General features: G+C 36.3%; 1 protein-coding gene across 6 annotated transcripts in view; it reads left to right on the top strand.

Annotated features, from left to right (window-relative positions):
• UTRN (utrophin) overlaps window positions 1–23,258 on the top strand; it is a 368,491-nt gene that overhangs the window by 121,930 nt on the left and 223,303 nt on the right. For 5 of the 6 annotated variants that reach the window (XM_051811059.1, XM_051811060.1, XM_051811062.1 and 2 more), the window contains 12 exons: window positions 419–574; window positions 2,011–2,181; window positions 4,051–4,230; window positions 6,669–6,797; window positions 6,942–7,112; window positions 7,666–7,815; window positions 8,919–9,056; window positions 9,888–10,040; window positions 15,166–15,357; window positions 17,165–17,337; window positions 21,312–21,462; window positions 22,764–22,939. In XM_051811059.1, the coding sequence (XP_051667019.1) occupies window positions 419–574; window positions 2,011–2,181; window positions 4,051–4,230; window positions 6,669–6,797; window positions 6,942–7,112; window positions 7,666–7,815; window positions 8,919–9,056; window positions 9,888–10,040; window positions 15,166–15,357; window positions 17,165–17,337; window positions 21,312–21,462; window positions 22,764–22,939 (1,940 nt within the window). The remainder of the gene's footprint in view (window positions 1–418; window positions 575–2,010; window positions 2,182–4,050; window positions 4,231–6,668; window positions 6,798–6,941; window positions 7,113–7,665; window positions 7,816–8,918; window positions 9,057–9,887; window positions 10,041–15,165; window positions 15,358–17,164; window positions 17,338–21,311; window positions 21,463–22,763; window positions 22,940–23,258) is intronic. The other variant, XM_051811061.1, reaches the window with a different exon arrangement.

Genomic DNA, 23,258 nt, shown 5'->3' on the forward strand with positions numbered 1-23,258 from the left:
TCATATTCTAGGTGAGAATGTGGACATAAAAGTAGTGGACTGTTGATCACAGATGTGTTGAAACAGCTGAGTTTATAAAAACTCCCTTCCCTGGTTCATCCTCATGTTCTGGAGAAGCATCGCAATCATTAGTATTTGAACGAAACAAATACTTTACGTAAGAGGAAGTACATATAACAGTGTTGACCTTGGAGTAATCACTGCTAAATTATTGAGCTAATTCTTCTTTTTTTGTGTGTGAAAATAAAAACTAGAATAAAATATAGAACACTGGGAGTCTGAAATCTTCCTGTTAGACACTGCTGCTAAGCCACAACTCAGAGTTGAAGTGCCATTTGATGCTAAGGTCCCCAAATGAAGCAAAATCTTAAAATCTACATTAAAAATTTGTCACCAATGTACCTATTTGTGTTTTTAGAAACTCTATAAGACCCTGAGTGAGGTGAAATTGGAGGTTGAAACTGTCATCAAGACAGGAAGGCAAATCGTACAGAAACAACAGACAGACAATCCCAAAGGGATGGATGAACAACTGACAGCATTGAAATTTCTTTACAATGACTTGGGGGCACAGGTAAGAAAAACAAATATGCAGATGAATATTTGTCTGCATGTAATTTCCCTTTTCTGTTGTTTTGATGTCAGATGCTATTCCAGGTTTGATTCTGATGCTAGGCTAACTGCTACATCCAGGAGCAATCAAGTGAGAGATTAAAGATTATTTGTAACAATCTTGTAGTTGTGCAAGACCCCTGTGCTCACAGAGTGTTCCTGGAGGAGCTGTAGCCTTGAAGAAAGGACAATTCATAGAGCTTTCATTGTTATAGCAAAGCTGACCTCCTATTCATTTAAGTCTTTGAGCCCTACAAGATAACTTACGGTCAGTGTCATAAGTTTTTGAGTTGAGCTAAGGTTTTTTTAGGAGGTGTCATGATACTTTAGAATTGTAATCCATCTAAATGGTTGCTCTCAGTATGAAATGCAAAATGCAGGCAAACCTGTATTTCCCATGAACAGTATTAAATATTGATACAAGTAATTTTCTTAGTAATTGAATAGTTACTTATCCAGGTGAAGTGTTTAAAAAATAGTTAAACCCTTGGAGAACAGGTAGGACTCTCTTTCTAACTAAATTAAGATAGAAGACCAAGTGGACTCATGTGCATTCAGAGCTCTGTGAATGAAACTGTGGGTAAGGGGCCAGATTACAGTGTTGAAATATCTTGGAATGGGCCCTATGAAATATTTTACTGTTGTAAAGTTGAGAACACTCCACGAAGGTGTGGATTCTAGTGGGACCTGTGTATCTGTAACTCAGAAAGCTTGTAGACAAGAGATTAGGAAAGGCAGAGTTATTTGCAGTATAACGTTATGATTTTTTTTTTGAACTGAGAACAGAGCGCAATTTTTCAAAATGTCAATTGATTCTGACTGCTATGAGTGGATTTATTCTCAAGTCTGTGTTAAAGTTTGACCAGACTAATTGTGTAGCCAGTGAGAAATAGAATTGATTATACTGCAGCAAACATGAAATTTCATACCTGTTTTACTGACATGTCTTCAAGGACAGACTAGATTTTCAGTGAAATTTTTCTTTACGGCTTTCTGCTAGCAGGTCTTTCAAAATACAAAAAGGGAATTGAATTTTAGTGTTTGAGTGACTGACTGGATTCTACATCCCCTTGAGTTTCAGTTAAAGGATCAAAATAAACAAAGTGTAAACATCATTTTGGTGCTTACTAGCTATAAATTGGTATGCAGATTTCTTTGTCTCCTTTAAATGTATCTTAATTAAAAATTATTCTAGTTTTATGTATTGTCTTGTATAGTAAGATGCAGATGTTTATAAACAGTCTTTCTTTTCAGGGTCCTTCCATAATGCAAGACAACCTTAAGATGCAAGGATTTTGTATATTTGGGTGGATATTTTAGCTGGCTAGCACTTTTGGATTTGCCATATTTTAAAATATATTTTTTTTTCTTTTCTCCCCCCCTTTTTTTTTTTGGTAGGTGACAGAAGGAAAACAAGACCTTGAAAGAGCAACTCAGCTGGCACGCAAAATGAGGAAAGAGTCTACCTCTTTGTCAGAGTGGTTAGCCACCACTGAAGCTGACCTCGTGCAGAAATCCACTGCAGAGAGCTTGCTTTCTGATCTAGATTCAGAAATTGCCTGGGCCAAAGTAAGTATGATTACTAAATATTTGTAGATAAATTTCTAGCATTATGGCAAGACTATGTAGAAGTGGCTGTGAATTTAAATCCCTGTACTTATTCCTAAATCTCTCATATCCTGAAATTTTAGTGGATTCACTAGTTCATATTCAGTATGTGAGTGAGGCTGATCTGTTTCATCTTGGGCATCTTGCTTCAAACTTAATTGGCTGGTAAAATATTAAAGATATTACTGCATATCTGGTATTAATAGGTATTTAAGACTTATTGTGTCTCTCATACAGTTCATCAGTATATTTTAAATTATCAGCAAATATAATTGTGGACTGGGTCAAATATTTTACTAATAGAGTAAACTGAAAGTGCATTGAAATTTTAATGAAAAATTGAGTTTCTAACCTTTCATTGAACCAGCTTTGTCTTCAAAATTGTGACTTTGCGAAACAAAAGACTACTGTTTTCTTTGTTTTCTTTCACCTACAAGTCAAAACTTTTCATGGAAACAGAAAAATGTGTTAGCTACTTTTCTTCAGAGTAATTATATTTTCTCACACTGTAGAAAGTTGGGTATTACTTGGAGTTAGCAACAAGTGTCAGTTGATACAGATCAGCAATACTGATCTTTCCAGTTTTGTTTACAGTCACCTTTTACTTCTAGAATGAGTCTGTCTGCAATCGTAAAACTCAAAAGCTTACCAAATTGCAAACCTGTTTGCACGCATTTCAATCAGGATTAGCAATTATTAACACTACACTTCTGCTGTGGCAGTATCCTTAAGATTCCTTTCCAAATAAACTTGTAAATACTTATTGGAAGTATACTTTCCATACATGTGTAACAATGCAAATAATTAATGACTCTTACGCTGCACCGCCAGGAGGACAGGTCCTTTATGTTACATTTGAAATTGTCATTTCTGTCTTGACGTTTTCTAGGGGCAATTTTAAAATGTAGTAACTTAATAATTTGTTTGTCTCTAAGGTAATAAGTTATGATAATAAAATGTTTACTTCTTAGCTAATAAGATGTTCAAGGAGCTCCAGACACTGGTTGTGATTAGCTGCATTCTTTGACACTGTACACTGACATCAAAGAGCTTTCTAAGCAGGCAGATATCATCAATAATGATCGGTAATCTTGTATGGCAAGAGGTGCTGTTTTCCACATGAAAACCATATACTGATATTCTAGAGATGACATATTACTTAACTTACATGTCAGTATGCATACTTTCAAAGATTTTTTTAAATTAAAAAAATATTTAAAAGCAGAGATGACTTATAAAAAGTGGTGGAGCTAAAGATATATATATTTACATATTTTTACATAGATAATATAACAATAAGGATTCTGTAATATGTAGCCAGTGAACAGAAAATCTGCAGTAATGAGTTGTGGTGGTTCTCAAAAAAAAAACCTTCAACATTGGCCTACTACTCTTCACATTGTTACCAACTGTAAAAGTTCTTTAATAGGAAAAGATAGAGAAATCCAGATTGTCTCTTCAAATTTGCATTCTGTGCTTTACAGTGAAGAAAAGAACCTTTTAAAATTGGACTTTACAATGTGGTGTATTGCATTTGCTTTACCTACATAATAAAAAGGAAATGTAAAGATAAAGACAACAAAGCAAAAAAGTCTCAAACTAAGTTATTCATGACAATTACATGCATTGTTATCTTGCTGTCTCTTAAAAAAAAAAAAGATCACTATCTACAGAGAGTGAGTGCAAACAGACGGCAATTACACTTGGTTTGATATTTTTTCTAAAATTAAGATCATCTATGATGTATTTGTTTCCTATGGAGGTAGAAATCTGGCTCCCTTGCCCTTGCTTTTGGGAGCAGTGCAATGGTAATGGGTCCACTTGTTTCAGAATGTGCTGAGAGAGCTGGAAAGGAGGAAAGTTGATCTGAAGAGTATCACAGAAAGTTGCACCGCCCTCCAGTCTCTGGTGGAGGGGAGCGAGACTGTCCTGGAGGAGAAACTGTGTGTTCTTAATGCTGGCTGGAGCAGAGTTCGAACCTGGACTGAGGACTGGTGTGACACCTTGTTGGTAAGTTGCATGTGTGAGAAATACTCAGGGTAGTTCTCCCTCCACACTCTTGGAGCAGTTGTAGTTTTCACTTGTCTCACTTTACTGTGAAGTGAATGTCTATGATGCCTCATGGACTTAAAGAAATGCGGAAAGGACATCTTGTAAATCTGCAGATGGAGAGGTAAGTCATGAGGTCATATACGATGAGGAAGGTGGAAAACTGTTCTACAAGTTGTTTAGATGTGTTGATAGGCATTGGTGCCATGTGCTTTATAGCAGAATCTGGAGTGTGATGAAACTGTAAATATCCCAGACAGACAGTTAGCTTGGCGTAGCGTGTCTAACCTGCTTAGTTGCAGAGAATAAAACTAGGTTGAACTTCTTTTGCCTTTCTCTTTCTCCCAGATTCAGTGTTAGGACTCTTATGGATTCTTACTCTCCTTAGACATTGTGGTGTAATTTCTATTTTTTGTAGAAAATCCAGCGTGCACTTAATTCACGTATCTGTTTTAATCTCTTTCTCATCCCCTTTAATGTGCCACCACATTATATTTTTAATCTTTTGTACTTATTTGCATGTTAATCTTCTTGTACCTTTTCTCTAGTAATGTTTTATCACTGTCTCTTTTGCTGCACCAGTAGCACTAGCCTTTTCTGTCCACTTGTTGTTTAGCTTTTAACACAATTCTTGGTACCGTTGTGCATATAAGTAATTTTCTAAACTGTCCTAAAAGGGTGCATCTTCTACTGTACATAGACTGAGTGGGTTGTGGAGCCTACAAGCATTCACAAAACTGCTTGTAGTGGTTTACTCATTAACTGGTAGTAGGTGATTCTGCCAGATTAAAATGAGGTGAAAAAAACCACCAGGTTATGGAAGCATTTGTTAATTTGAGCCCAGAAGTTGGATCTTGTATTCTAGGTAACTTTGTATAACCTGATGAATTGATTAATGTAAGTGGAAACCAACAGGAACTAGCCCAAAAGGATTGGTTTCCATGAAGCTGCTGTGTGTGCTGCTGTTTATTCAGCCTGAACATTCAGCCTCTGTGCTAGCATGAGCAGAGTGGTTTTGTGTCCTTGAGACCCAGATGATGGGCTATTTAATGGACAATTGATAATTTCCTAGTGGTGTTCAGCTAAGCACTTGTGAGTGTCAGCCTATTACTCTTTTGGACAGCCCATAAATGCAAGTGTGTGAGTATGCCAGCAGCAATCTGTTTGGCTGAAGAAATGATATACTAAGCATATTATACACTTAAAGCTGCTAATTATGCTAAATGGACATGAAACAACTGATGCTAGTATCAACCTGATGCTTTTATATAGTTAAGATATTTTGGTGTTGTTCAGCTAGTTAGGACAATCCACCTTCAGAAGCCCCTGATATGGGCTGAAATTGTGAAAACTTAAAGGTATACATAGATGGTGAACCCTGCGCCTCCTGTCTAGTGCCTCTTGCAGGTCATACTGTTTGTTTCATAATCCAATGAGTCCATGTTAGGAGTAGTCAGGTAGTTTGTTCTTATTTGTAAATGCTGTAAGGATGCTCCAAAACTAAATACTTCTAAGTTATGTACGTCTGGTGATGAGTATTGTCTATGTGCTTTGTTAGGTTAAACTGTTCTTTTTCTGTGGAAAACTATAAGTGTCTTGATGGTGATATGGAGAGCAATCACAGACCTCTCTGTTCTCTCTCCCTTTGTTTTGTTAGTCTAAAAGATCAAAGCTTATCTATCCTTTTTTGGGGTAAGAATCTTAAACAGAAGGGTACTTCTCTGAATCTGATAGCTTTATTTTGTCACACAGAATAACATGTTACTTCTGTCTGTGGCACCTGTTGCAATTTCTGACTGCATGTGAAAGCAGACCTAATTAACATGTCTACAATTTTGTGACTTTTCTCAAGAGAAAGATATTTTAATGCAATCAGTAAAACATCAAAACTCTACTATAATTTGTAGCTTTGGTGTAATCCCTTTCCAATCAAAAAACCCCAACAACTGCACACAGTGCATACTGTTGTACCTGCTAGTGCTGATTAAAAAAATTGTGGCTTTTTGATTGACTGAACTATTGTGGTCTGGCTGTAATACGTTGTCTATCCTTATTTAGTTGTACAGACTACCTCAGTTACTTCTGTTTCCCTTTCTGTGAATTAGGAACAATAATGTCAAGGGGTCTAGAGTGAAAATTGATTTCTTGTAAATACTGTTGAAGATAAAAGGTACAATCCAATTTCCAGTGTTTCTTTCCAAAGTGTATCCATTACAGTTGTTTTATTCATCTCCTTTTTACTCATAATATAGGTTTTGGCAGCGTTGCAGGGTTTTTATTTTTTTTATGGGACATTTTGGGGTTTTTTTTGGAAGGGGGAAGGAGGAGGGATGGGGATCTTTTCTGTTAATTTTTTGAAGTTACTCATTTTGATACATTTTTTTTTCATCTTTTCCCAGAATCATCAGAACCAGCTGGAAATTTTTGATGAAAATGTTGCCCACATAAGTACTTGGTTGTATCAGGCTGAAGCCTTGCTGGATGAGATTGAGAAAAAGTCAGCTAGCAAAAAGGAGGAAACTGTGAAGGTAGGAATGTTGACATCAACTGTCGAAATGTTACCAATCAACTTCTGGATTCTAAATTATGTTGTCAGGTTTGCTTACTTTTTATTTTTAAAGGTTTCTTTCCTTGCCTACCCATAACCATTTTCATTTTTTTTCACTTCTTAGCGCTTAACATCTGAATTAGATGATGTTAGTCTTCGAGTGGATAATGTACGTGATCAGGCTATCATCTTAATGAATGGTCGGGGGGTGTCATGCCATGAACTTGTTGAACCCAAACTGGCAGAACTGAACCGTAATTTTGAGAAGGTCTCTCAGCACATCAAAAGTGCCAAGGTGAGGATGAATGAGCCCCAGAACATGCTTGGGAGTTCTATGCCAAAATGATGTCAATTAGCTGTAGTGGATAGATCATTATTTATTGGAACAGCACTTCACTGCTTTTGGTTCTCTTTTAAGTGTAGATATTTATATGTGAAAAATAGACTGATTTTTAAACCAACTGCTTTTTTCACCTTAGTAACAGGTGATCACTTGAGTTGTATGGGAAAATTTACAAACAACTGTTCAGAAAAATGTATATGTTGTTGTAGTACATATTTATGAGCTACAGTACAACACCATAAGCTAGTGCAACTGGAAGTTTTTCATTTATTTTGAGACCAAAATGCTCAGGTTGAAGTTTGAATGTAGAAACTTGGTAATAACTATGAACGCTGTGTTCAAGCTAACTCTCAGAGGTAGATCAAACAACTCTTACAATTTTTATGTATGCTGATATCTGATGGTCCTGTAAACTGATCATGGAGAATTGTTTTAAATCATTAAGCTGTATGTGACAGCTCAGACTAAATTTTCAGCTTGAACAAAGATGTATTTTGCTTTGCAGATGCTTCTTGGACAAGAACGACTTCCTGTTGTGTCAGAGCCCCATGAAGTTAAAGTGGCTTTTACAGACGTGGAAAAATTTGAGAGTGACATACAGAATGTGTTAAAAGTTGTGGAAAAGCATCTGGAATTGAGTGGGGAAGATGAAAAGGTTTGTGAGCAATAGATCAATTAAATAATTGACTAACTCCCTTTCTATTTTGTCTTCATTGCTGCAGACTTCACAGGGGAATTCTTATAATCTCCTGAAGATATGGGTAGAAAATGAAGAGAATTAGTTGGTTATTGGAAATACTGCTCAATTTTCCAATACTTCTCCTATAGCTGTTGCCTCTTGGCTGGTGTGCTGAGAGTAACCAGTCATACTTGAGTCTGTATTTTTGTCATGATTTTATATAATACAGATAATGAACTCTGATTTTTGTTTATCTGTCTTCTGTCTTCTATTCAAAGCAGCTCTTTAAAAGGCATCCTTCCTGATAAGTAATGGGGTTCAAATTTAAACTGGTGTGATATATTGAATCACAGTGCATAGACCGTGTCAATGGATGCTTGTGAGATAAGGTGCAAGTAAGAGTCTTTTAATATGGCTCTATGTTAGAAGTCCAAATAAAAACTTGGAACCAAATTTATTATCTAGATTCTTATCTAGACTGCTATTCACCCTTATAGAACTGTCACAGTCCTGTTAGCATCTTGTCCACTCTCGCCTTGTTGCCTACAAAAATCAGGTAAAGTCCTGTCAGGCCACTCTGCCTTCCTTTTAAGCACTTCAAATATTATAAATTGATCTGGAAAGCTGAGTATAAGTGTATGAAAAATGCCATGTGTACCACAGAAAGCAAATTCTAAGACCTCTATAGAAGGACCTATTGTTATAGGACATAGGCTTCCCTTTGTGGTATTTTTATGTTTGTTAAATTTTTGTTTTCTTGCTGTTCTGCTCCGAGCTTGCTTATTATTGTCAAGGAATGTATAGAATAGAAGAGGAGCTAAAGTCATAGCACCCTATTGATTTGGCTGCCTGCTGCTGACTCATTAAGTATCCTGCAGTGTATCTCTTTATGAAGTTTATGGAGTGAACAAGCTGGATTTTAGGATTTGGTAGTTGTGGAAGAGAATCTCTCTGCTTGAATTTGTTTGGGTCCCATTTGGATAATAAAACAACAGTTTTCTAGCATTTCTATTGATATCTGAGCAGTTAATGTTTCTACAGTTAATTTCCATAGATAATAGAGATTTGTGTAATTTTAGCTGGATCAAGAAAGAGCTCAGATTGAAGAAGTCTTGCAGAGAGGAGGGCAGTTGCTACAGCAGCCTATGGAGGACCATAAGAGAGAGAAGATCCGCATACAGCTGTTGCTTCTGCAGAAAAAGTACAAGAGTGTGCAGGTACAGTTATGATAGTTACTATAGCTCATTTATGCAGTTTCCTCTTTGATATCCCACTCTACAACCTGTTATCCATATTTTGCAACTTACAACTTTTTAGCATGTAAAATTCTCTAGGAGAGAGTTAAATGTGCGTACAACAATCTGACTCTCTGAATCTTTGCAATTCCAAAATATGAATTTTTTCATCCCTAAGTTTGGCAGGAGTGGTTTTGATTTTTAAAGTCCTTTTCACAGCTTCACAGAGGGCCGCCCTATATGCATTTACACAGATGGGTGCAGTGAATTGCATTTGCTTCGTTTGTCTTTGCTGGCCTTGAACAGAGGTTTATCTCCACCACTAGGCTGTGTGAAGAGTGACTACGACAGATACATGTAAAAAAACCTATTTGTTGAGCTCTCAGCTGGAGATGTTTCTGTGAATGAGCCTTCTCCCAAATTCTTCTTGCTTCCTATAGAAGGTGATAGCGTTAATTGTGGACTCCAGTATGTTGTAGTGCTTTCATATGCATGCCATAGTAAAAATGTTCTTGTCTAGAACAAAGGGGATCCATATTTTTATACTCCTTTTAACTCACCTGTTTGGACTGTATTAGAATTGGTAAGATGAGATGTAGTTCAAAGGCAGGGTATGGCCCTCAGGCTGGCTTTGATTACATGTCTGTGCAGATAAATAGAATATATCTATTAAAAAATAAATTACTACTATCGCATATTTTAGAATTTTCTTCTTCAAATGAATCCCTCAAGTGTTTTTCAAGTAAGAAAGACCTGTTCTGTTCACTACTACTTTCTTTTTATATCATATTTTCCTAATACACTGGATTGCAGGAGTACAGGTCATTTCAAAGGAAGCAGGTGGTGGAAGTCTCTCCGGTGTTTTCACAGTATAAAAAGGAACATGACAATCTAATGAAGTGGCTGGATGAGGCTGAGGACCGTCTGTCAGGGCCACAGGGTGTGGAAGATGAACAAAAACTACAGGTAAAGGAGACTTTTATTTCTTAGAGCAAACAGTGAATGCGATGTGTGAGCTTTAGAGATTTATGTTATTAGGGTTTAATGGCTCTTCTTTTGACACCTCTATGGAAAGAAGGATTTTCTAAATGACAGCATTCCTTTTTCATTAGGAAATTATCAGCATATATTGGTTTGGGATTTCTACATAGTCATCATAGGTCCAAAATACCCCATCCCTAAATCTTAGAGCGTGATCTGGGTGGTGGGCATGATTCAGGGCAGTTTCTCTTGCCTGTCTTGATCCATGGGGATTATATTTAACCCTTTTTGATACCCCGACTCAAACAGCTTGATTCAATATTAGTTTGGTGCAGGTATGATAAAATCCTTGTTTGAGGCTTAAATTCAATGCTTCTGCATCCTGTGGTCAAGATATTTGAACTACTCTGATGCCTTTCACTGCCTAAAGTGCTTAGGGAGTGATAACTGCCCTCATGTGATTGATATTACTATACACAATGAAAATTAATAAGACAGATGAAGTATTTCTGATAATGTGTGTTTGGGTCTTGACAAACAATTTCACAACTGACTTAATAGGATGTCTGATAAAACTTACTGCCCAGAAAATTGTATGTCATAATTGTTGAGGGTACAAATGCTTTTTTGTTTGTTTTTTTGTGGTTTTGTGGATTTTTTTTTGGGTGTTTTTGAATTTTTTTTATTTCTCCTTTTTATCCTTCAAAACACTTTTGTTGCATGGTAATTACATTAATATTTTAGGCAATAACAGTGAGGAACCTTGTGAATCAGTAAGTAATTTCTTAGATGAGCTTGGGGGCTAGGCAGTCTTTCAAGTACTTCTCAATTTCTGCATATGAAGCTTCATAATTAACAGCTATCAATATTTTTGACTGCTCTGTAACTTTTTAACCTAGCACCAATTAACTGGGGTTAATTGGCAGGGGTAAAATACTCTGGTTCTGTTTTGAAACTCACACCACAAAATCATAATGTGGTGCTCCTCATTCACAGCTATAATGCTATGTGGCTTCGGCTGCCTATGATAGATGGTCTGCCCTCCTTGATCACACAGGCTATTTGGTATCAGCTGTGAAAGTAAACCTTTTAAATCTGCTTCTCTTTAGAAAGACTGTTTCACATTATAAGCCTCCCACGTGGAGCTGGGTGGCAAAGATGGCCCCAGGGTCTGTTTAACTGTCTGACATCTGACTGCTTTGTTGGGTCTCCAGCAGTGCCTGCTGGTGATGTGAGCTTCTTGGGACCTGAGTAATGTCAGGGAATTTGTTTGAAGGAGGTGGGGATCCATGCACATTTAAAGTAAAATATGATATGGTTTTTCTGCTTGACCATCAGATGCTTTGAGTGAATCAATTACTGAATTGAAATGGGAAAAAGGTGCACTTGGATAACTCTTTGCTAATGGGAGCAGTCCAGTTGTGGCACAAACTGGTCTCTCTTGTCACTGTCGGTCTTACTGCAGATTGACTGATCTTCTCTAAGGGAGATCCTTTGTTTCCTATAAAGCTGTTTTCCTTAGGGATATACTGCAGCTGGTACTACTGGATCCATTCTTGGATTACTGAATCTGGTTACTGAATGCAGAATATCATGTAAATTTGGATTACTATAGCAATTACAATAGACTTTTGATGGAGAAAAATCCTTTTTCAGAATTAGTTAAATTGTGTAAGAATATTCTTTTTCTTCCAGATGTGGCTTCTGGTCTGGCTGAGTCAGCTAGACTTTCAGAGAGGGACCACAGCAGTTTTCAGTACTGCTGTGAAACTTGGAAACTGAAACTGCTGCTTTTGCTTTGTGTGCTTGTGTCTCTAATTTTCTGATATTTGAGGGGTAAACCAGCCTGTAAAATAAGTGGCCTTATTTTAGTTTTATGACTTGCTCTTTCACCTGCTCTGCTAATTGATCTTGAACACCAAAAATGATATGAAACCATAACATTGTTAGAGGGAGAAATAGTGTTCTTAAATATCATCAGCAGTTTAGATAACCCAGAATTTTAGTGGAGGCACCAGACTTGAAAACTGCAGTGCTTGTTGCTCATCTCAGCTCAGGACTGAGAAGCACTAAATGAGTTTTTGACCCACAGGTGTGCAGGTGGCTTAACACCTCACTGATGTAAGGAAGGTGCAGTGAGCAGAGAAAAGAGAATCTGGTGTTTGAAATGAAGAAACAGGGAAGAAAAGGAAGTTTTTAGCTGCCAAGCTGGAGAGTAACTCCACTTAAGGTTTTATGTAATACATTATTTATTATGTTTTTGTCAACGAGTGTGTAGGAGAGAACTTATAATTTATGGTGCTTTGAAGGTCATATCTATATATTGATTTGCTAGAAGTAGCTGGATCATAAATATTCCTCATCATATATGCTTCTTGGGATTATGGAGTTAAGTGGCTCTGAAATATTGGTAACCCTTCTGCATAGCAGGTACTTCTAAGTAACCCTAGTTTTGCCACAAATCCATTAGCAAGAAAAACCTGCATTAGAAATTTGTATCTTGTTGAGGTCTTTCTTTTCTAACCTTGCTTTAGTATTTATTTAAATTGCTCTATTCTTGGCTCAGAATGAGGGAAAGGAAAAATTAAACTTTAAATTGCAGAGGTAATTAGTTGACTAAAGTTCCTGAGAGATTTCCCCAGCTTTTAGGAAGCTGTTTTGAAGTGAAAATGATAATTTAGCAGGTGGCAAGTGAATATGCTGTTGCAGGCACAGTGCAGCTTTTTTTATAAAATGAAACGCAGACACCACCTTAAAGGCTCTTCAAGTATTATTCTTGTAATAAAAAAAAAATATTTGTTTGCCTAATGTACTTTTTATAGGATTGCTTAAGTATGAACCATATTTGCTTATATATACTTATAGCTGGGTTACTTAAATATGAACCGTTGTTTGCTGATTGCATTAATTAGCACAAAAGAACAAATTGAATAGACATGAGAATTGAGCTTTGGAAAATCTTTTACTAGAAACCTGGCTCTGAAATATTTTGAGTGTGAGAAGGGGCAAGAAATGGTTAAAAAGTGTTTCTATTCCAAAGAATATTGCATTCATTTTCTATTTGCAAAGACAATAAATAATATGAGGTCTGAGATTTGTTTGGCTAACCACTTCTGGTTAAAATGTTTATGTAGTTGAAAGTGCAAGGAGGTAAATTCTTTAATTTTATTTCAATTTCTTGGGCAGTATTTTCCAAAATCCACTTGGAAGCAAGTCAGAAAATCTCCTTGAATTCAATCTTTGGTACATTTTGTTTCAAAATATTTTTAAGCGTAAAACGGGAAAGGGGAAAAAAATCCGAAATCAAATTTTGAATTTCAGGTTAAACTGCATGCTAAGTATAGGAGGAAACAAATTTTTCTTTTACCTCTGAAATAAAATTATTTTTAGCAGTTCTTATTGAGAGGCCTTATTTTTAAATATTCACTAGTAACCCCGTATTCCCTTTCTTTCTGCAGTAGTATTTAAAGAGAGATCAAACTTAAATTTCAGTGTTGACAGGACACATTTATTAAGTATAAAAGGACTATTAAGTCATTCAGTCAGTTTTCCTCCTAAATAACCTCTGATTAACTCTTCTATTTGTGCATGCTTAAGAAAAGCTGAGGGAGGACTGAAGCACCGCTCTTATAAAGACAGTGAGAGGGATTGTTCAGCCTGGAGAAGAGAAGGCTCTGGGGAGTTCCTTTTAGAAGCCTCCCAGTACCTAAAGGGAGACCTGCAGGAAAAATCAAGAGGGACTTTTTAAAAGGGCATATAGTGATAAGACAAGGGAGAATGAATTCAAACTAAATAGAGTAGGTTTAGATTAGATTTTAGGAAGAAATTCTTCACTGTTTGGGATGGTGAAGCACTGGAACAGGCTGCCCAGAGAAGTTGTGGAAGACCCATCCCTGGAAGCATTGCAGGCCAGGTTGGATGGGGTTCTGAGCAATCTGAGTGACTTAGTGAAATGCTCAGAAACATGTGGAGGAGGAAGATACAGACAGGTGTTCGCAAACAACTTTGTTAGTGGGGCTTAATATCTTATTATTTGGCGGCTGTGCTAGGGATTTTCATGTGTTCACCCAAACCAGACAAATTGCAATGTCACATTCACTGGCTGGAATTTCTGTGAGCATAAATTTATTCTGTACTCTCTTAAGTGTATTCTCAGCTGTTAGTAAATAAATAACACAATCCAATGCTTCTGTTTTACTTGACTCAAATTCACCAAGTACAGGATGGTGATTTAGAAATTGGTTGAATTGTTCAATATTTGGAGATGGGTTTACTTTTTATTCGATTATTTTAAAGAACTGGGCTGTTTTCAGAGATGGTAATAGAATCCTGTTTGACAAGAAACTTTTTCAGCAAAAAAATTCTTTCAGTCTGCTTCACCTGCCTCTGCTGATTTTGCCAGGCATGGCAGAGTATAGCTTCTTGCAGAAGGCTTCCTAATGCTTCTGATGCAGGCCATCATTTGTGAGCCAAGGAAAAGCTGCATTAAATTACTGTTCTTACTGTCTTATCTGCTAACATGATACTTGTCTAGATAGCCTAGTCTTGCAGCCAGAGCAGGAAACAATTGCCAAGCTCTTGAGGAGTTAGTGTTTCATATTCCTCCAAAAAACATATTGGGTACTGGTGGCACACTAATTTATTTAAAAAATGGTTGGGAAATGTGATTGGGGATGGTTATTGAAAAGAATATGGAGAGGAAAAAAATAAATTGGTAACTTTTGGGAGTCCTTGATGATAAAGGAAGCAGACAGTGGGTTATAATCACAACTAGAGACAGGCTTCATCAAGAAGTGTAATTTCTGGAAATGGTAAGGATCAAGGTGAGAGAAACAGCAGTGCCCTTCTCATTCCCCAGAATTTTAGCCATGAATTATACAGGGTCGTTGTGAAGCATGATATCCACTGTTTTCTAACTTTTTATGTAAATGTAGAAACTGTCTTCTGCAGGACTTGAAGCTTTCTGAATTTATGTAACCTTTCTAGAAAGGCCTTTGTTTTGTCTTTTAATGTAGAAAGGTACTTATTCTGAATATAGTTTACTGACTTAAGATTTTTTTCATAAAATTGCTTGTGGTTTGAAATCTAAAAGGTACTTTGATGTTTTCAGGCAATCCCTGTCCAGCAGAGGTTAAAAGGCCAATTTGCCACAGGGGTTAGGACCTTGCCTTTTTCAGCTGAGTACTTGGTTGAAATCAACAAAGTTTTGCTGGCCATGGCTGATGTTGAACTTCTGCTGAATGCACCAGAGCTAAATACTGGCATCTATGAGGATTTTTCATCTCAGGAAGATGCACTGAAGGTACTGCATGCCTAAGCATTATATTTAGAGTGGAGAAGAGAACAGCAGAAGAAAGACCCTCACCTTAGCAGCTGTATAGCTGTATTTCTGTTCTTGCTCCATATATTTGGGATCAAAATACACTGAAAATTAAAAAACAACAGTTATGTTGACAATTTTTTTTTTCTATGCATAATCTGGATACAAAGTGCTGGGTGGGAGATTGAGGGAGCAAGGTTTAACTTGTTGGAGACACTGTTGTGTTTTGCATCATGTAGTCTGCATAACATGTATAGAAATGCTAAAACCACTCTCCTTAACATTCCTGCTTGATCTCCTTAATACAGCTACTGGTTTTATGTTGTGTGAAAACAATTGCTCACGTAGAGGAAGGAGAAAGGGAAATTCTTCACTTTTTACGAAGCTGTATATGAGGCCGCAAGATGACGGTCCCTGTTTTAATTAGCAAAGCATCAATGTGCATTCAGTTTTAAACTCCCACTTCTTATTGTTAGCCAGTGGATTTACCTGTGTGATGAATGATGAGGAAGTAGTTAAGGATTTGACCTTTTTCAAAAGGGGATGAAGAAAGTATGTTTGAAAATACTGAATCCTGCTGTCAAGTGTGAGTAAAGTATGTAAAAGTCTGAGTCCCAGTTTATTCTGAGCATACAAAAGAGCACGATACAGAGATTACTCCAGAAAACATCCATTGGAGTTGGGAATTACACATGGTGTGGTGCAGTGTAGATGTTCCTCCCTGGATTGGGAATCATAGCAGGGTCCACGTTTGAGGTAGTCAGGCTTTGCCTCTCACCCAAGAGCCAGATCAGATGTTTCTGCAACTGTTTTACAGGTCCCTTAAAAGCTTTTCAGAATTTCAGTCTGCTTTTCTGACCTGGTTTTCTTTCTGCTGTGTACATGCTTCCATTTTTCATGTTTTGTTTTCTTATATAGTTTGCATAAGCAAATAGAGGAATGATGCCAGCCTTTGACAAAGTGGGCAGCCTTTCTGTTTAGTTGATGATATTATGTCCCTGTTTACTCTGTTTCTATACTCCCTTGAGTACAACTAGGAGTGTTTATTTTAAGATGGGTTTTAAATACTACATTTTGGTGCGTCTCATCTGATTTTGAAGTTTAGGTATATTCTAAGGATGTTTTCAGAAGAAGCAAATAGCAGAGCATAGGATTTTTAGAAGCATTACTCTTTTAAATTCAAAAAGATAAGTAAATTCCACTGTGTGTAGGGACTCTTTGTCCTCTGAATACCAAGGCAGTCTTACAACAGCATCTGGTTTAAAGGAATTTTCACATCATAGTTCAATGATATTTGAGATTGATTACCTTATCTTTATCATTTATATCTGAAACCTTTATACTTTTGGAGTTCTGTGCAAATGGGAGGCCACATGAAGCATAATAAAAAAATATTGTGGTCCCTTTTTTTACATAAGGAGTGAGTATGTTCAGTGTCTTCATGATATGGGCAGATTTGTTTAATAATGAAGATACTGCTGTTTTGAGAAATATGGTGTGCCCCTTTACCTTAGGGACAAATTTGATATATAAAATATTTCATCCTCTTTGTAAAAATCTGAGAAGGACACATGTTTAAAAGGGTGTGATGAACTATTCAGTTCAGTTACTAAAATAGATTTAAACTGTAAACTGCTGATACAGCTGGTCATGGTCGTATTGTAGATGCTGGTTTTTGGAACAGCATTTTGAAGAGATTGCTTTTTGGTGCGTGTGTGCTTTTTGGTTTTTTTTTATTTCCTGCTGATGTTGACTTTACTAATGCCTTGTGTCATTACTGTGCTTCCAGAACATAAAAGATATTTTGGATAAACTTGGGGATCAAATTGCAGTCATACATGAGAAGCAGCCTGATGTTATATTAGAAGCATCTGGACCTGAGGCAATACAAATAGGAGATGCACTAACTCAGTTGAATGCAGAATGGGACAGAATTAATAGAATGTACAATGATCGTAAGTGGTAAGTCAAGGGTGATTGGTCTCTGTGACCACGTGGTAAATGTTTTATGTACACATTTATATAAGTGTTTTTCAAATCTACCTTACTGATGAAGATGAGTTTGGGAGTAATCAGCTTTAATATTTAGCACTGCAAAGTAATTTCTGAAATTATTGAATGTTGAAACTGTTAATATGCAAATTGTAGTTTGAAGATGATTATTTCTACTTTATAAAATAGAATGTTTTGTTTATCAAATAGAATGTTTTATTTTTGTAAAGGTATCACAAAGCAAAGTTCTAGAAGAATAGGGTTGAGTAGGACATTTTATAACAAAGAATTGAAGGCTGATTTTTTGAAGGAGGGAAAGAGTTTGAAGGAATGGGGTCTTCAAAACACAGCACCTATGGTAGTTGTCAATACTATTTGTTGTACTTAATTAAAGATGAGAAATGACAAGATCAGAAAATTTTGTGATTGAGAAAACAAGGGAATACTGAAAACAGTGCTTAAGAAATATGTATTTCTTATTTCCTTTCCACAAATTTCTCCCCACTCCTTACAGAAGATACTCTAAACCAAAAATGTCTTATCTGAATCTAATTTAAAATACCACATCCTAATTTTAAGTGTTTAAAACCAAACTCAGTACTATGTAGTCAAACTTGGTAAAGTGTGTTAGATGAGTATTTTAAGTTGGAATTTGTAAAAGTGTGAAACTACATGTTCAGGAGGTTACCACTAAGCTGAAGGTACTCACGCTGCAAACAGCAGTAGACACTAAGATTGCTGCTGTGCAAAAAAACCACCTTAATGACTGAAAATTATTCTATGAAATTTAAAATTAAATGCAGAGGCTCATACTGTAGTTAATTTGCTTTTACAGTATTGGCTTTTCAATGGTAATGTAATGTAATGGATGATGCAGAAGTTCTGCAGAGCGTAAAGTTATGCCTAGCCATGTTCATTGGCTTTGTAGCACTAGAAATCTGATACCACATACCTGTGATAGTGTATTTTGAAGAGATGTTTTTAAAAAGAGTGTGTATTACATAAGCTGATGTTTTCAACTCTTTCTCAGAGCGCTGATGTATGCATAGGAATATAATTGTCTAAGTAGAGGCTTGCAGAAGTTCTGGGCCACTGGATTAGTGAAGGATCAAGATTTCTCTTAAACTCACAGTGAAATAACATTGCCTGCTGAGTTAAGTAGAAATCAGTGATCCTAGCTAGGTACCACTTTCTGTGCTCTCTCTAGGAGCTTGTGGTCACCTGCTGTATTTGGAGACAACTGCTCCAGAATCTGGTGCCCACCCATATTCATATGCCTGCAGCTATTTTATTGCCCTCATAGATATAGTATGCACTAAGCTTTAGTTATGCCTGTTTTTTCACCTGTATCTTACTTGAAAAGCTTTAACTAATATTTTAATTTTGTAAGTATGAGTACAGTTTCATTTACTACTCAGATTTGGTTTGATTAAGTAGACAGGGTTAACCAGAAACCTAGTCTTCTCATTGAAAAAGTTAAGTTTAGTGTTTATGAATAGCTGGCAAAATGCAACAGATTACCTCCTCACTTACTTCACTGAGTACACATTAATCTTGAACTTCATGAAGTTTGTAAAGCTCTGCATCTTAGTGAGAATATTATGGGGCTTGATTTTTCACACCAAAAGGGACTACTGTACTAGCAGTTTAGAGAAATGATACACAGCTTCCTGAATGTATAATATGCTGAAGTATGTACTTTGCTTAATGAAGACATTATTAGTCTGAATATTAAAATGCTGTATTTCGGCATTAGTTTTTTTTATACCCTTTCTGTTATGAAGAAGAACTTTTAGCCAAATTTAATCTTGCTTTTCCTAGTGTTTTCCTAGGTAAAAGCTAGATGACTATCTCCTTAGTCATCTTTGCCTTTTTTCTATTTCTGGAGTGGGTGGAGATTTTGACATTAGGAGAAATGGCATCTGAACCTTGTGGCAAAAGATTTAGTTTTCAGAGATAGTAAAGATTTTGTGATTGAGTGCCAGCTAAGTAGATAAACCTTTGATAAAGGCTCTGATGTAGCCAAGCACAAGTTGAATTAAGCCGTACTTAGCTAAGCTGCTAAGTAGTCAGCTAAATCCAGTTGACCACAGTTTGAGTTGAACATATGTATAGAGTAAAATGTGTGTGTGTTTTGTGTGTATATATGGGCTTAATGCTTTGCTGAGCTTCTTGTAACAATGCTGTTTTGCCAGTTCTGCTTCTTCTGCTGGGGATTTCCTCCCAGTGCTAAAAGTGTTAGTGTCTTGGGAATGAATTGTGGTTTGGAAGCAGAGGATTCCTCCTGTGGAAGAAGCAATGAATAGCCGAGTCTTGGTGCAATAGTTATAGGACTTGGTACTTCTACCTTTCAGCAAGACAGTCTCTAAGTAAACAGTAGCATGTGCATCTGGCTCAAAACTGGAGTAAAACTTTGTCTCGTTGCTCAAAATACTGGTGAAACTGTAGTCTCACAACAAAAATGGAAGGAGTTAAAGCTTTATAGCTCAGTGTTCTCCTGTCGTTTTAAAATTTTGGATTCTGAAAAAGTCACATGGTCAAAACTCCCTCAAAAACTTTAATTTTTAAGGAAGTAATAGGACATTCTTTTAATCTGTTTTAAGTGCGTAGAATATATCTTCTCATTAAATGTGGAATGAGATACTATTATGAGATAAAATGTTCAGTTAGACTGAAATATACCTGAGAAATAAAAGGAGTTTGAGATTTGGGGTCAGTCTACAGGTTGGTCTAGGATGTTGAATCAAGATATGTGCAGGAAACTGAAATGGTAGAACTAGGAGATAAGGGTAGAAAAATTTAAGTAGAGATTTTTAAGACTTCTTTATCGGAATTGGCCAATATGAATAATAATAATAATAATAACAAAGCCCTGTATGTATCAAGAAATGTGGATATCTTTTAAAAATGAGATATAATTTTGATGAAAATAATCACCCTGGGAACTCTGAGGTTGTTGAATTTAATTAGTGAAAAAAAAAAATAGATGCAATGTTAGCTCTTTAAACTTTGGTTTTAGATATCTTCGATGTTATGCTACTAATTTCAGATTGTATCTACATATATGCAATAACCCTGGAATCTCTACTGTTGCAATTATTTAAGCCAAAAATAATGGGCTGCAAATGAGATTGTTCCTCTGTCACATTAGAGGGTCCTGTGAATAACAGGAAACCTGGCCTCCTATGTCTTGAAAAATGACTGTTTTTATTGGTTTGGAATAGTTAACAATCAACAAATAGAAAGCATGCCTTTCTGGCATGGTTTTCTTGTTTAGCATTCATGCTCTGATTTTGTTAGCTTGTTAATATAAGAGAACTCTCATTTTGTTAAAAACCAGCCTTCTGACTGCGATAATTCCACTTGCTCCATGCTACAAAATGTTGCCCTTCAAGTTAAGCTACACATTAATTTGAGGCTGCAAAGTTGATGACAATGAAATCCCTGTTAAATTATTGTGTGATTAAAATGTATAAGACCTACTTATGCATGCCCACTGGTATGGTTTTATATAATCAAAATCACCTTCACTTAATAAATTCTGGGCACCAGCACCCCATAGCTTATGAAAGAGAAAAAAAATCTGAGCAATTAATCATATTTCATGTTTCTCACTGTCTCATATCTGACATGTTTCATGATAAAGAAAAAAAGGGTTCTGCAGACCAATTTGATGTAACTAATCAATCTTTATTTTTTAAGTGATTGAAACAAAAGTTTGCTTAGGACTGCCCTTTTTTCCTTCATCTGGAAGTTAACAACAGTCTCTGCTGCTGGCTTTCACCAGCTGCTACTATGCCAGGAAGCCTTCAGTACTAGGACTTGGTTAACCAGGCTGTATACTAGCCTTTCTGTTCTGCAGGGCAAGTTGCTACTGGAGTAGGATTCTTAGCCTTTTCTCTAAAGTGGTTTGGATAACTTTTCAATCCTTTGTTTTCAATCAGTTGCTTTGACAGAGCGATTGAGGCATGGAGGCAGTTCCACTGTGATCTCAATGATCTCTCCCACTGGATAACGGAAGCTGAAGCGTTACTAGCCGATGCCCGTGGTCCGGATGGCAGCCTGGAGCTGCAGAGAGCTGGGCTACACCAGCAGGTATGTGCGATTTGAGTGTAAAGCGAGCAAGCTGGGAAAAGTCTAGACTTCTGTCTAAAATTGTAGTTTTCTATATAGACATATGTGTTAGCAGTGAGGCTGTGAATTGCACTTTAAAAAGTGATAACTCTTAAAATTTCTATTTCAGTTGCGGTTTAAAATTATTCTTGGGGAAGAGCTCCACTCCTTATAATGTGGGGTTTTATGATCTCTCTTAGTATGGATAGGTTTGAGGTAATTTGATAATTCAAATGTTGGCATAATTTATGTCAGTTTATAAATTGTTACAGTTTAAAAAATATGTCAATCAGTTAAAAAATCCAGTATATTATTTCACTTACTTTCATCTCATAATTAAAAAATGGATCCAAATGATGGTCAATTTTAACTTACCTAACTTTAAACAAATGACTTTGGAAGATACTGCCTTGTATAAACAATCTAGAAAAGGAGTCTTATCTTATGTTGTATTTTTCAGACTTTAGTTCTGGAATTTAGTTTCCTGATGTCTTTTTAGTTATTTTATTTCCTTTTAAATAAGGAGAAGAAAGCATAACTTTAAGGATCAGATTTTTTTTCTTTTGAGAATAGTAGTTATCCAGGTGTCAGGTGTGTGTTGCAAAAGAAAAGTAAGTTCTATCTAAACCACAGCTTCTGTTTTATCCTTGTTGCTTCTTGAAGTTTCCTTCTGGGGCATTTCCCTTCTCTTTCTTGAATCATCTTATTCCTAATCAAGTTGCAAAGAAATTTTTGCTAACAAGGTAAAATTTTTGTAGTGGTTAGGGATGTTTGAAGGTTTAATCCTGACATCTTTTGACTTCCTTTAGCTTAATGCATTTTCTGTGTTGTCTGGGACCGTGACAGCACAGCCATAATTATCCTAGCTAAAATACTCTGAAGTTAAAGAAAAAGTTAGGGGTATAGGTTATGAAAAGAACTGGTAAAAAATGTCATACCATCTGTTAGTACTATTAGGAAGTGTTGTACATTGAGAAAAGGAATCAAACATGAGTGTAGATTTTTAACACTGGTGGTTTAAATGAATTCATGTGATTCTAAGTAGTATTTGGTGGCCTATTCTGTCTCACTGTCTTTTTATGACACTCATAAATTTGAACTAGATTCAACAACAGAACCTTAATAACTTAAATCAACAGCATCCAATTCTAAGTAAGATGGCTTTAAGTGCCTGTTTTAGTAAAATAATATGCACCCAGGATTTGTCTTGCATATCATGAGCCACAGATCAAAGTCACTTAGGTCAGTAATAAAATTTTGTGTGGCTTTTACGTTTCTGACAGGAACTTGAAGAGGGAGTCAGCAGCCATCAGACCAGTGTTTCAGCTTTGAACAGAACTGGGGAAGGGATCATACAGAAACTGTCTGCTACCGATGGGAGCTTCCTACAGGATAAGCTGGCAGGATTGAATAGACGCTGGAAAGCAGTCACCACAGAGGTCATGGATAGACAACAGAGGTAATAAGTTAATCAAAAATTTGTGTGTCTGACCAGATGCAATAAGGAGAGACTCACTTAGAAGACTCTGGGAGAGACAGTGCATCCTATTGCATACTGTCATTAATCTGAATTTTCCTGACATTCTGAACTCTGTGTTTTGAACCACCTTCTAGAACAAATTTCTTGTACATGCACCTGCAGTTAACTCCTTAGTGAATCTGTTTTTAATACAACCCACAAAATGACAATCATAAAACTTTTTTTACAGTTTTAATTTGTTTTAAAAATAATTTCATTATAAAGCCAGACTTTTTTTACGAAGAATTGCTCAGCTACT

Source organism: Manacus candei, unplaced genomic scaffold, assembly GCF_025592945.1.
Source record: "Manacus candei isolate 608988 ecotype Guabito, Panama unplaced genomic scaffold, ASM2559294v1 h1tg000081l, whole genome shotgun sequence".
In the NCBI taxonomy this organism is placed as follows: domain Eukaryota; kingdom Metazoa; phylum Chordata; class Aves; order Passeriformes; family Pipridae; genus Manacus; species Manacus candei.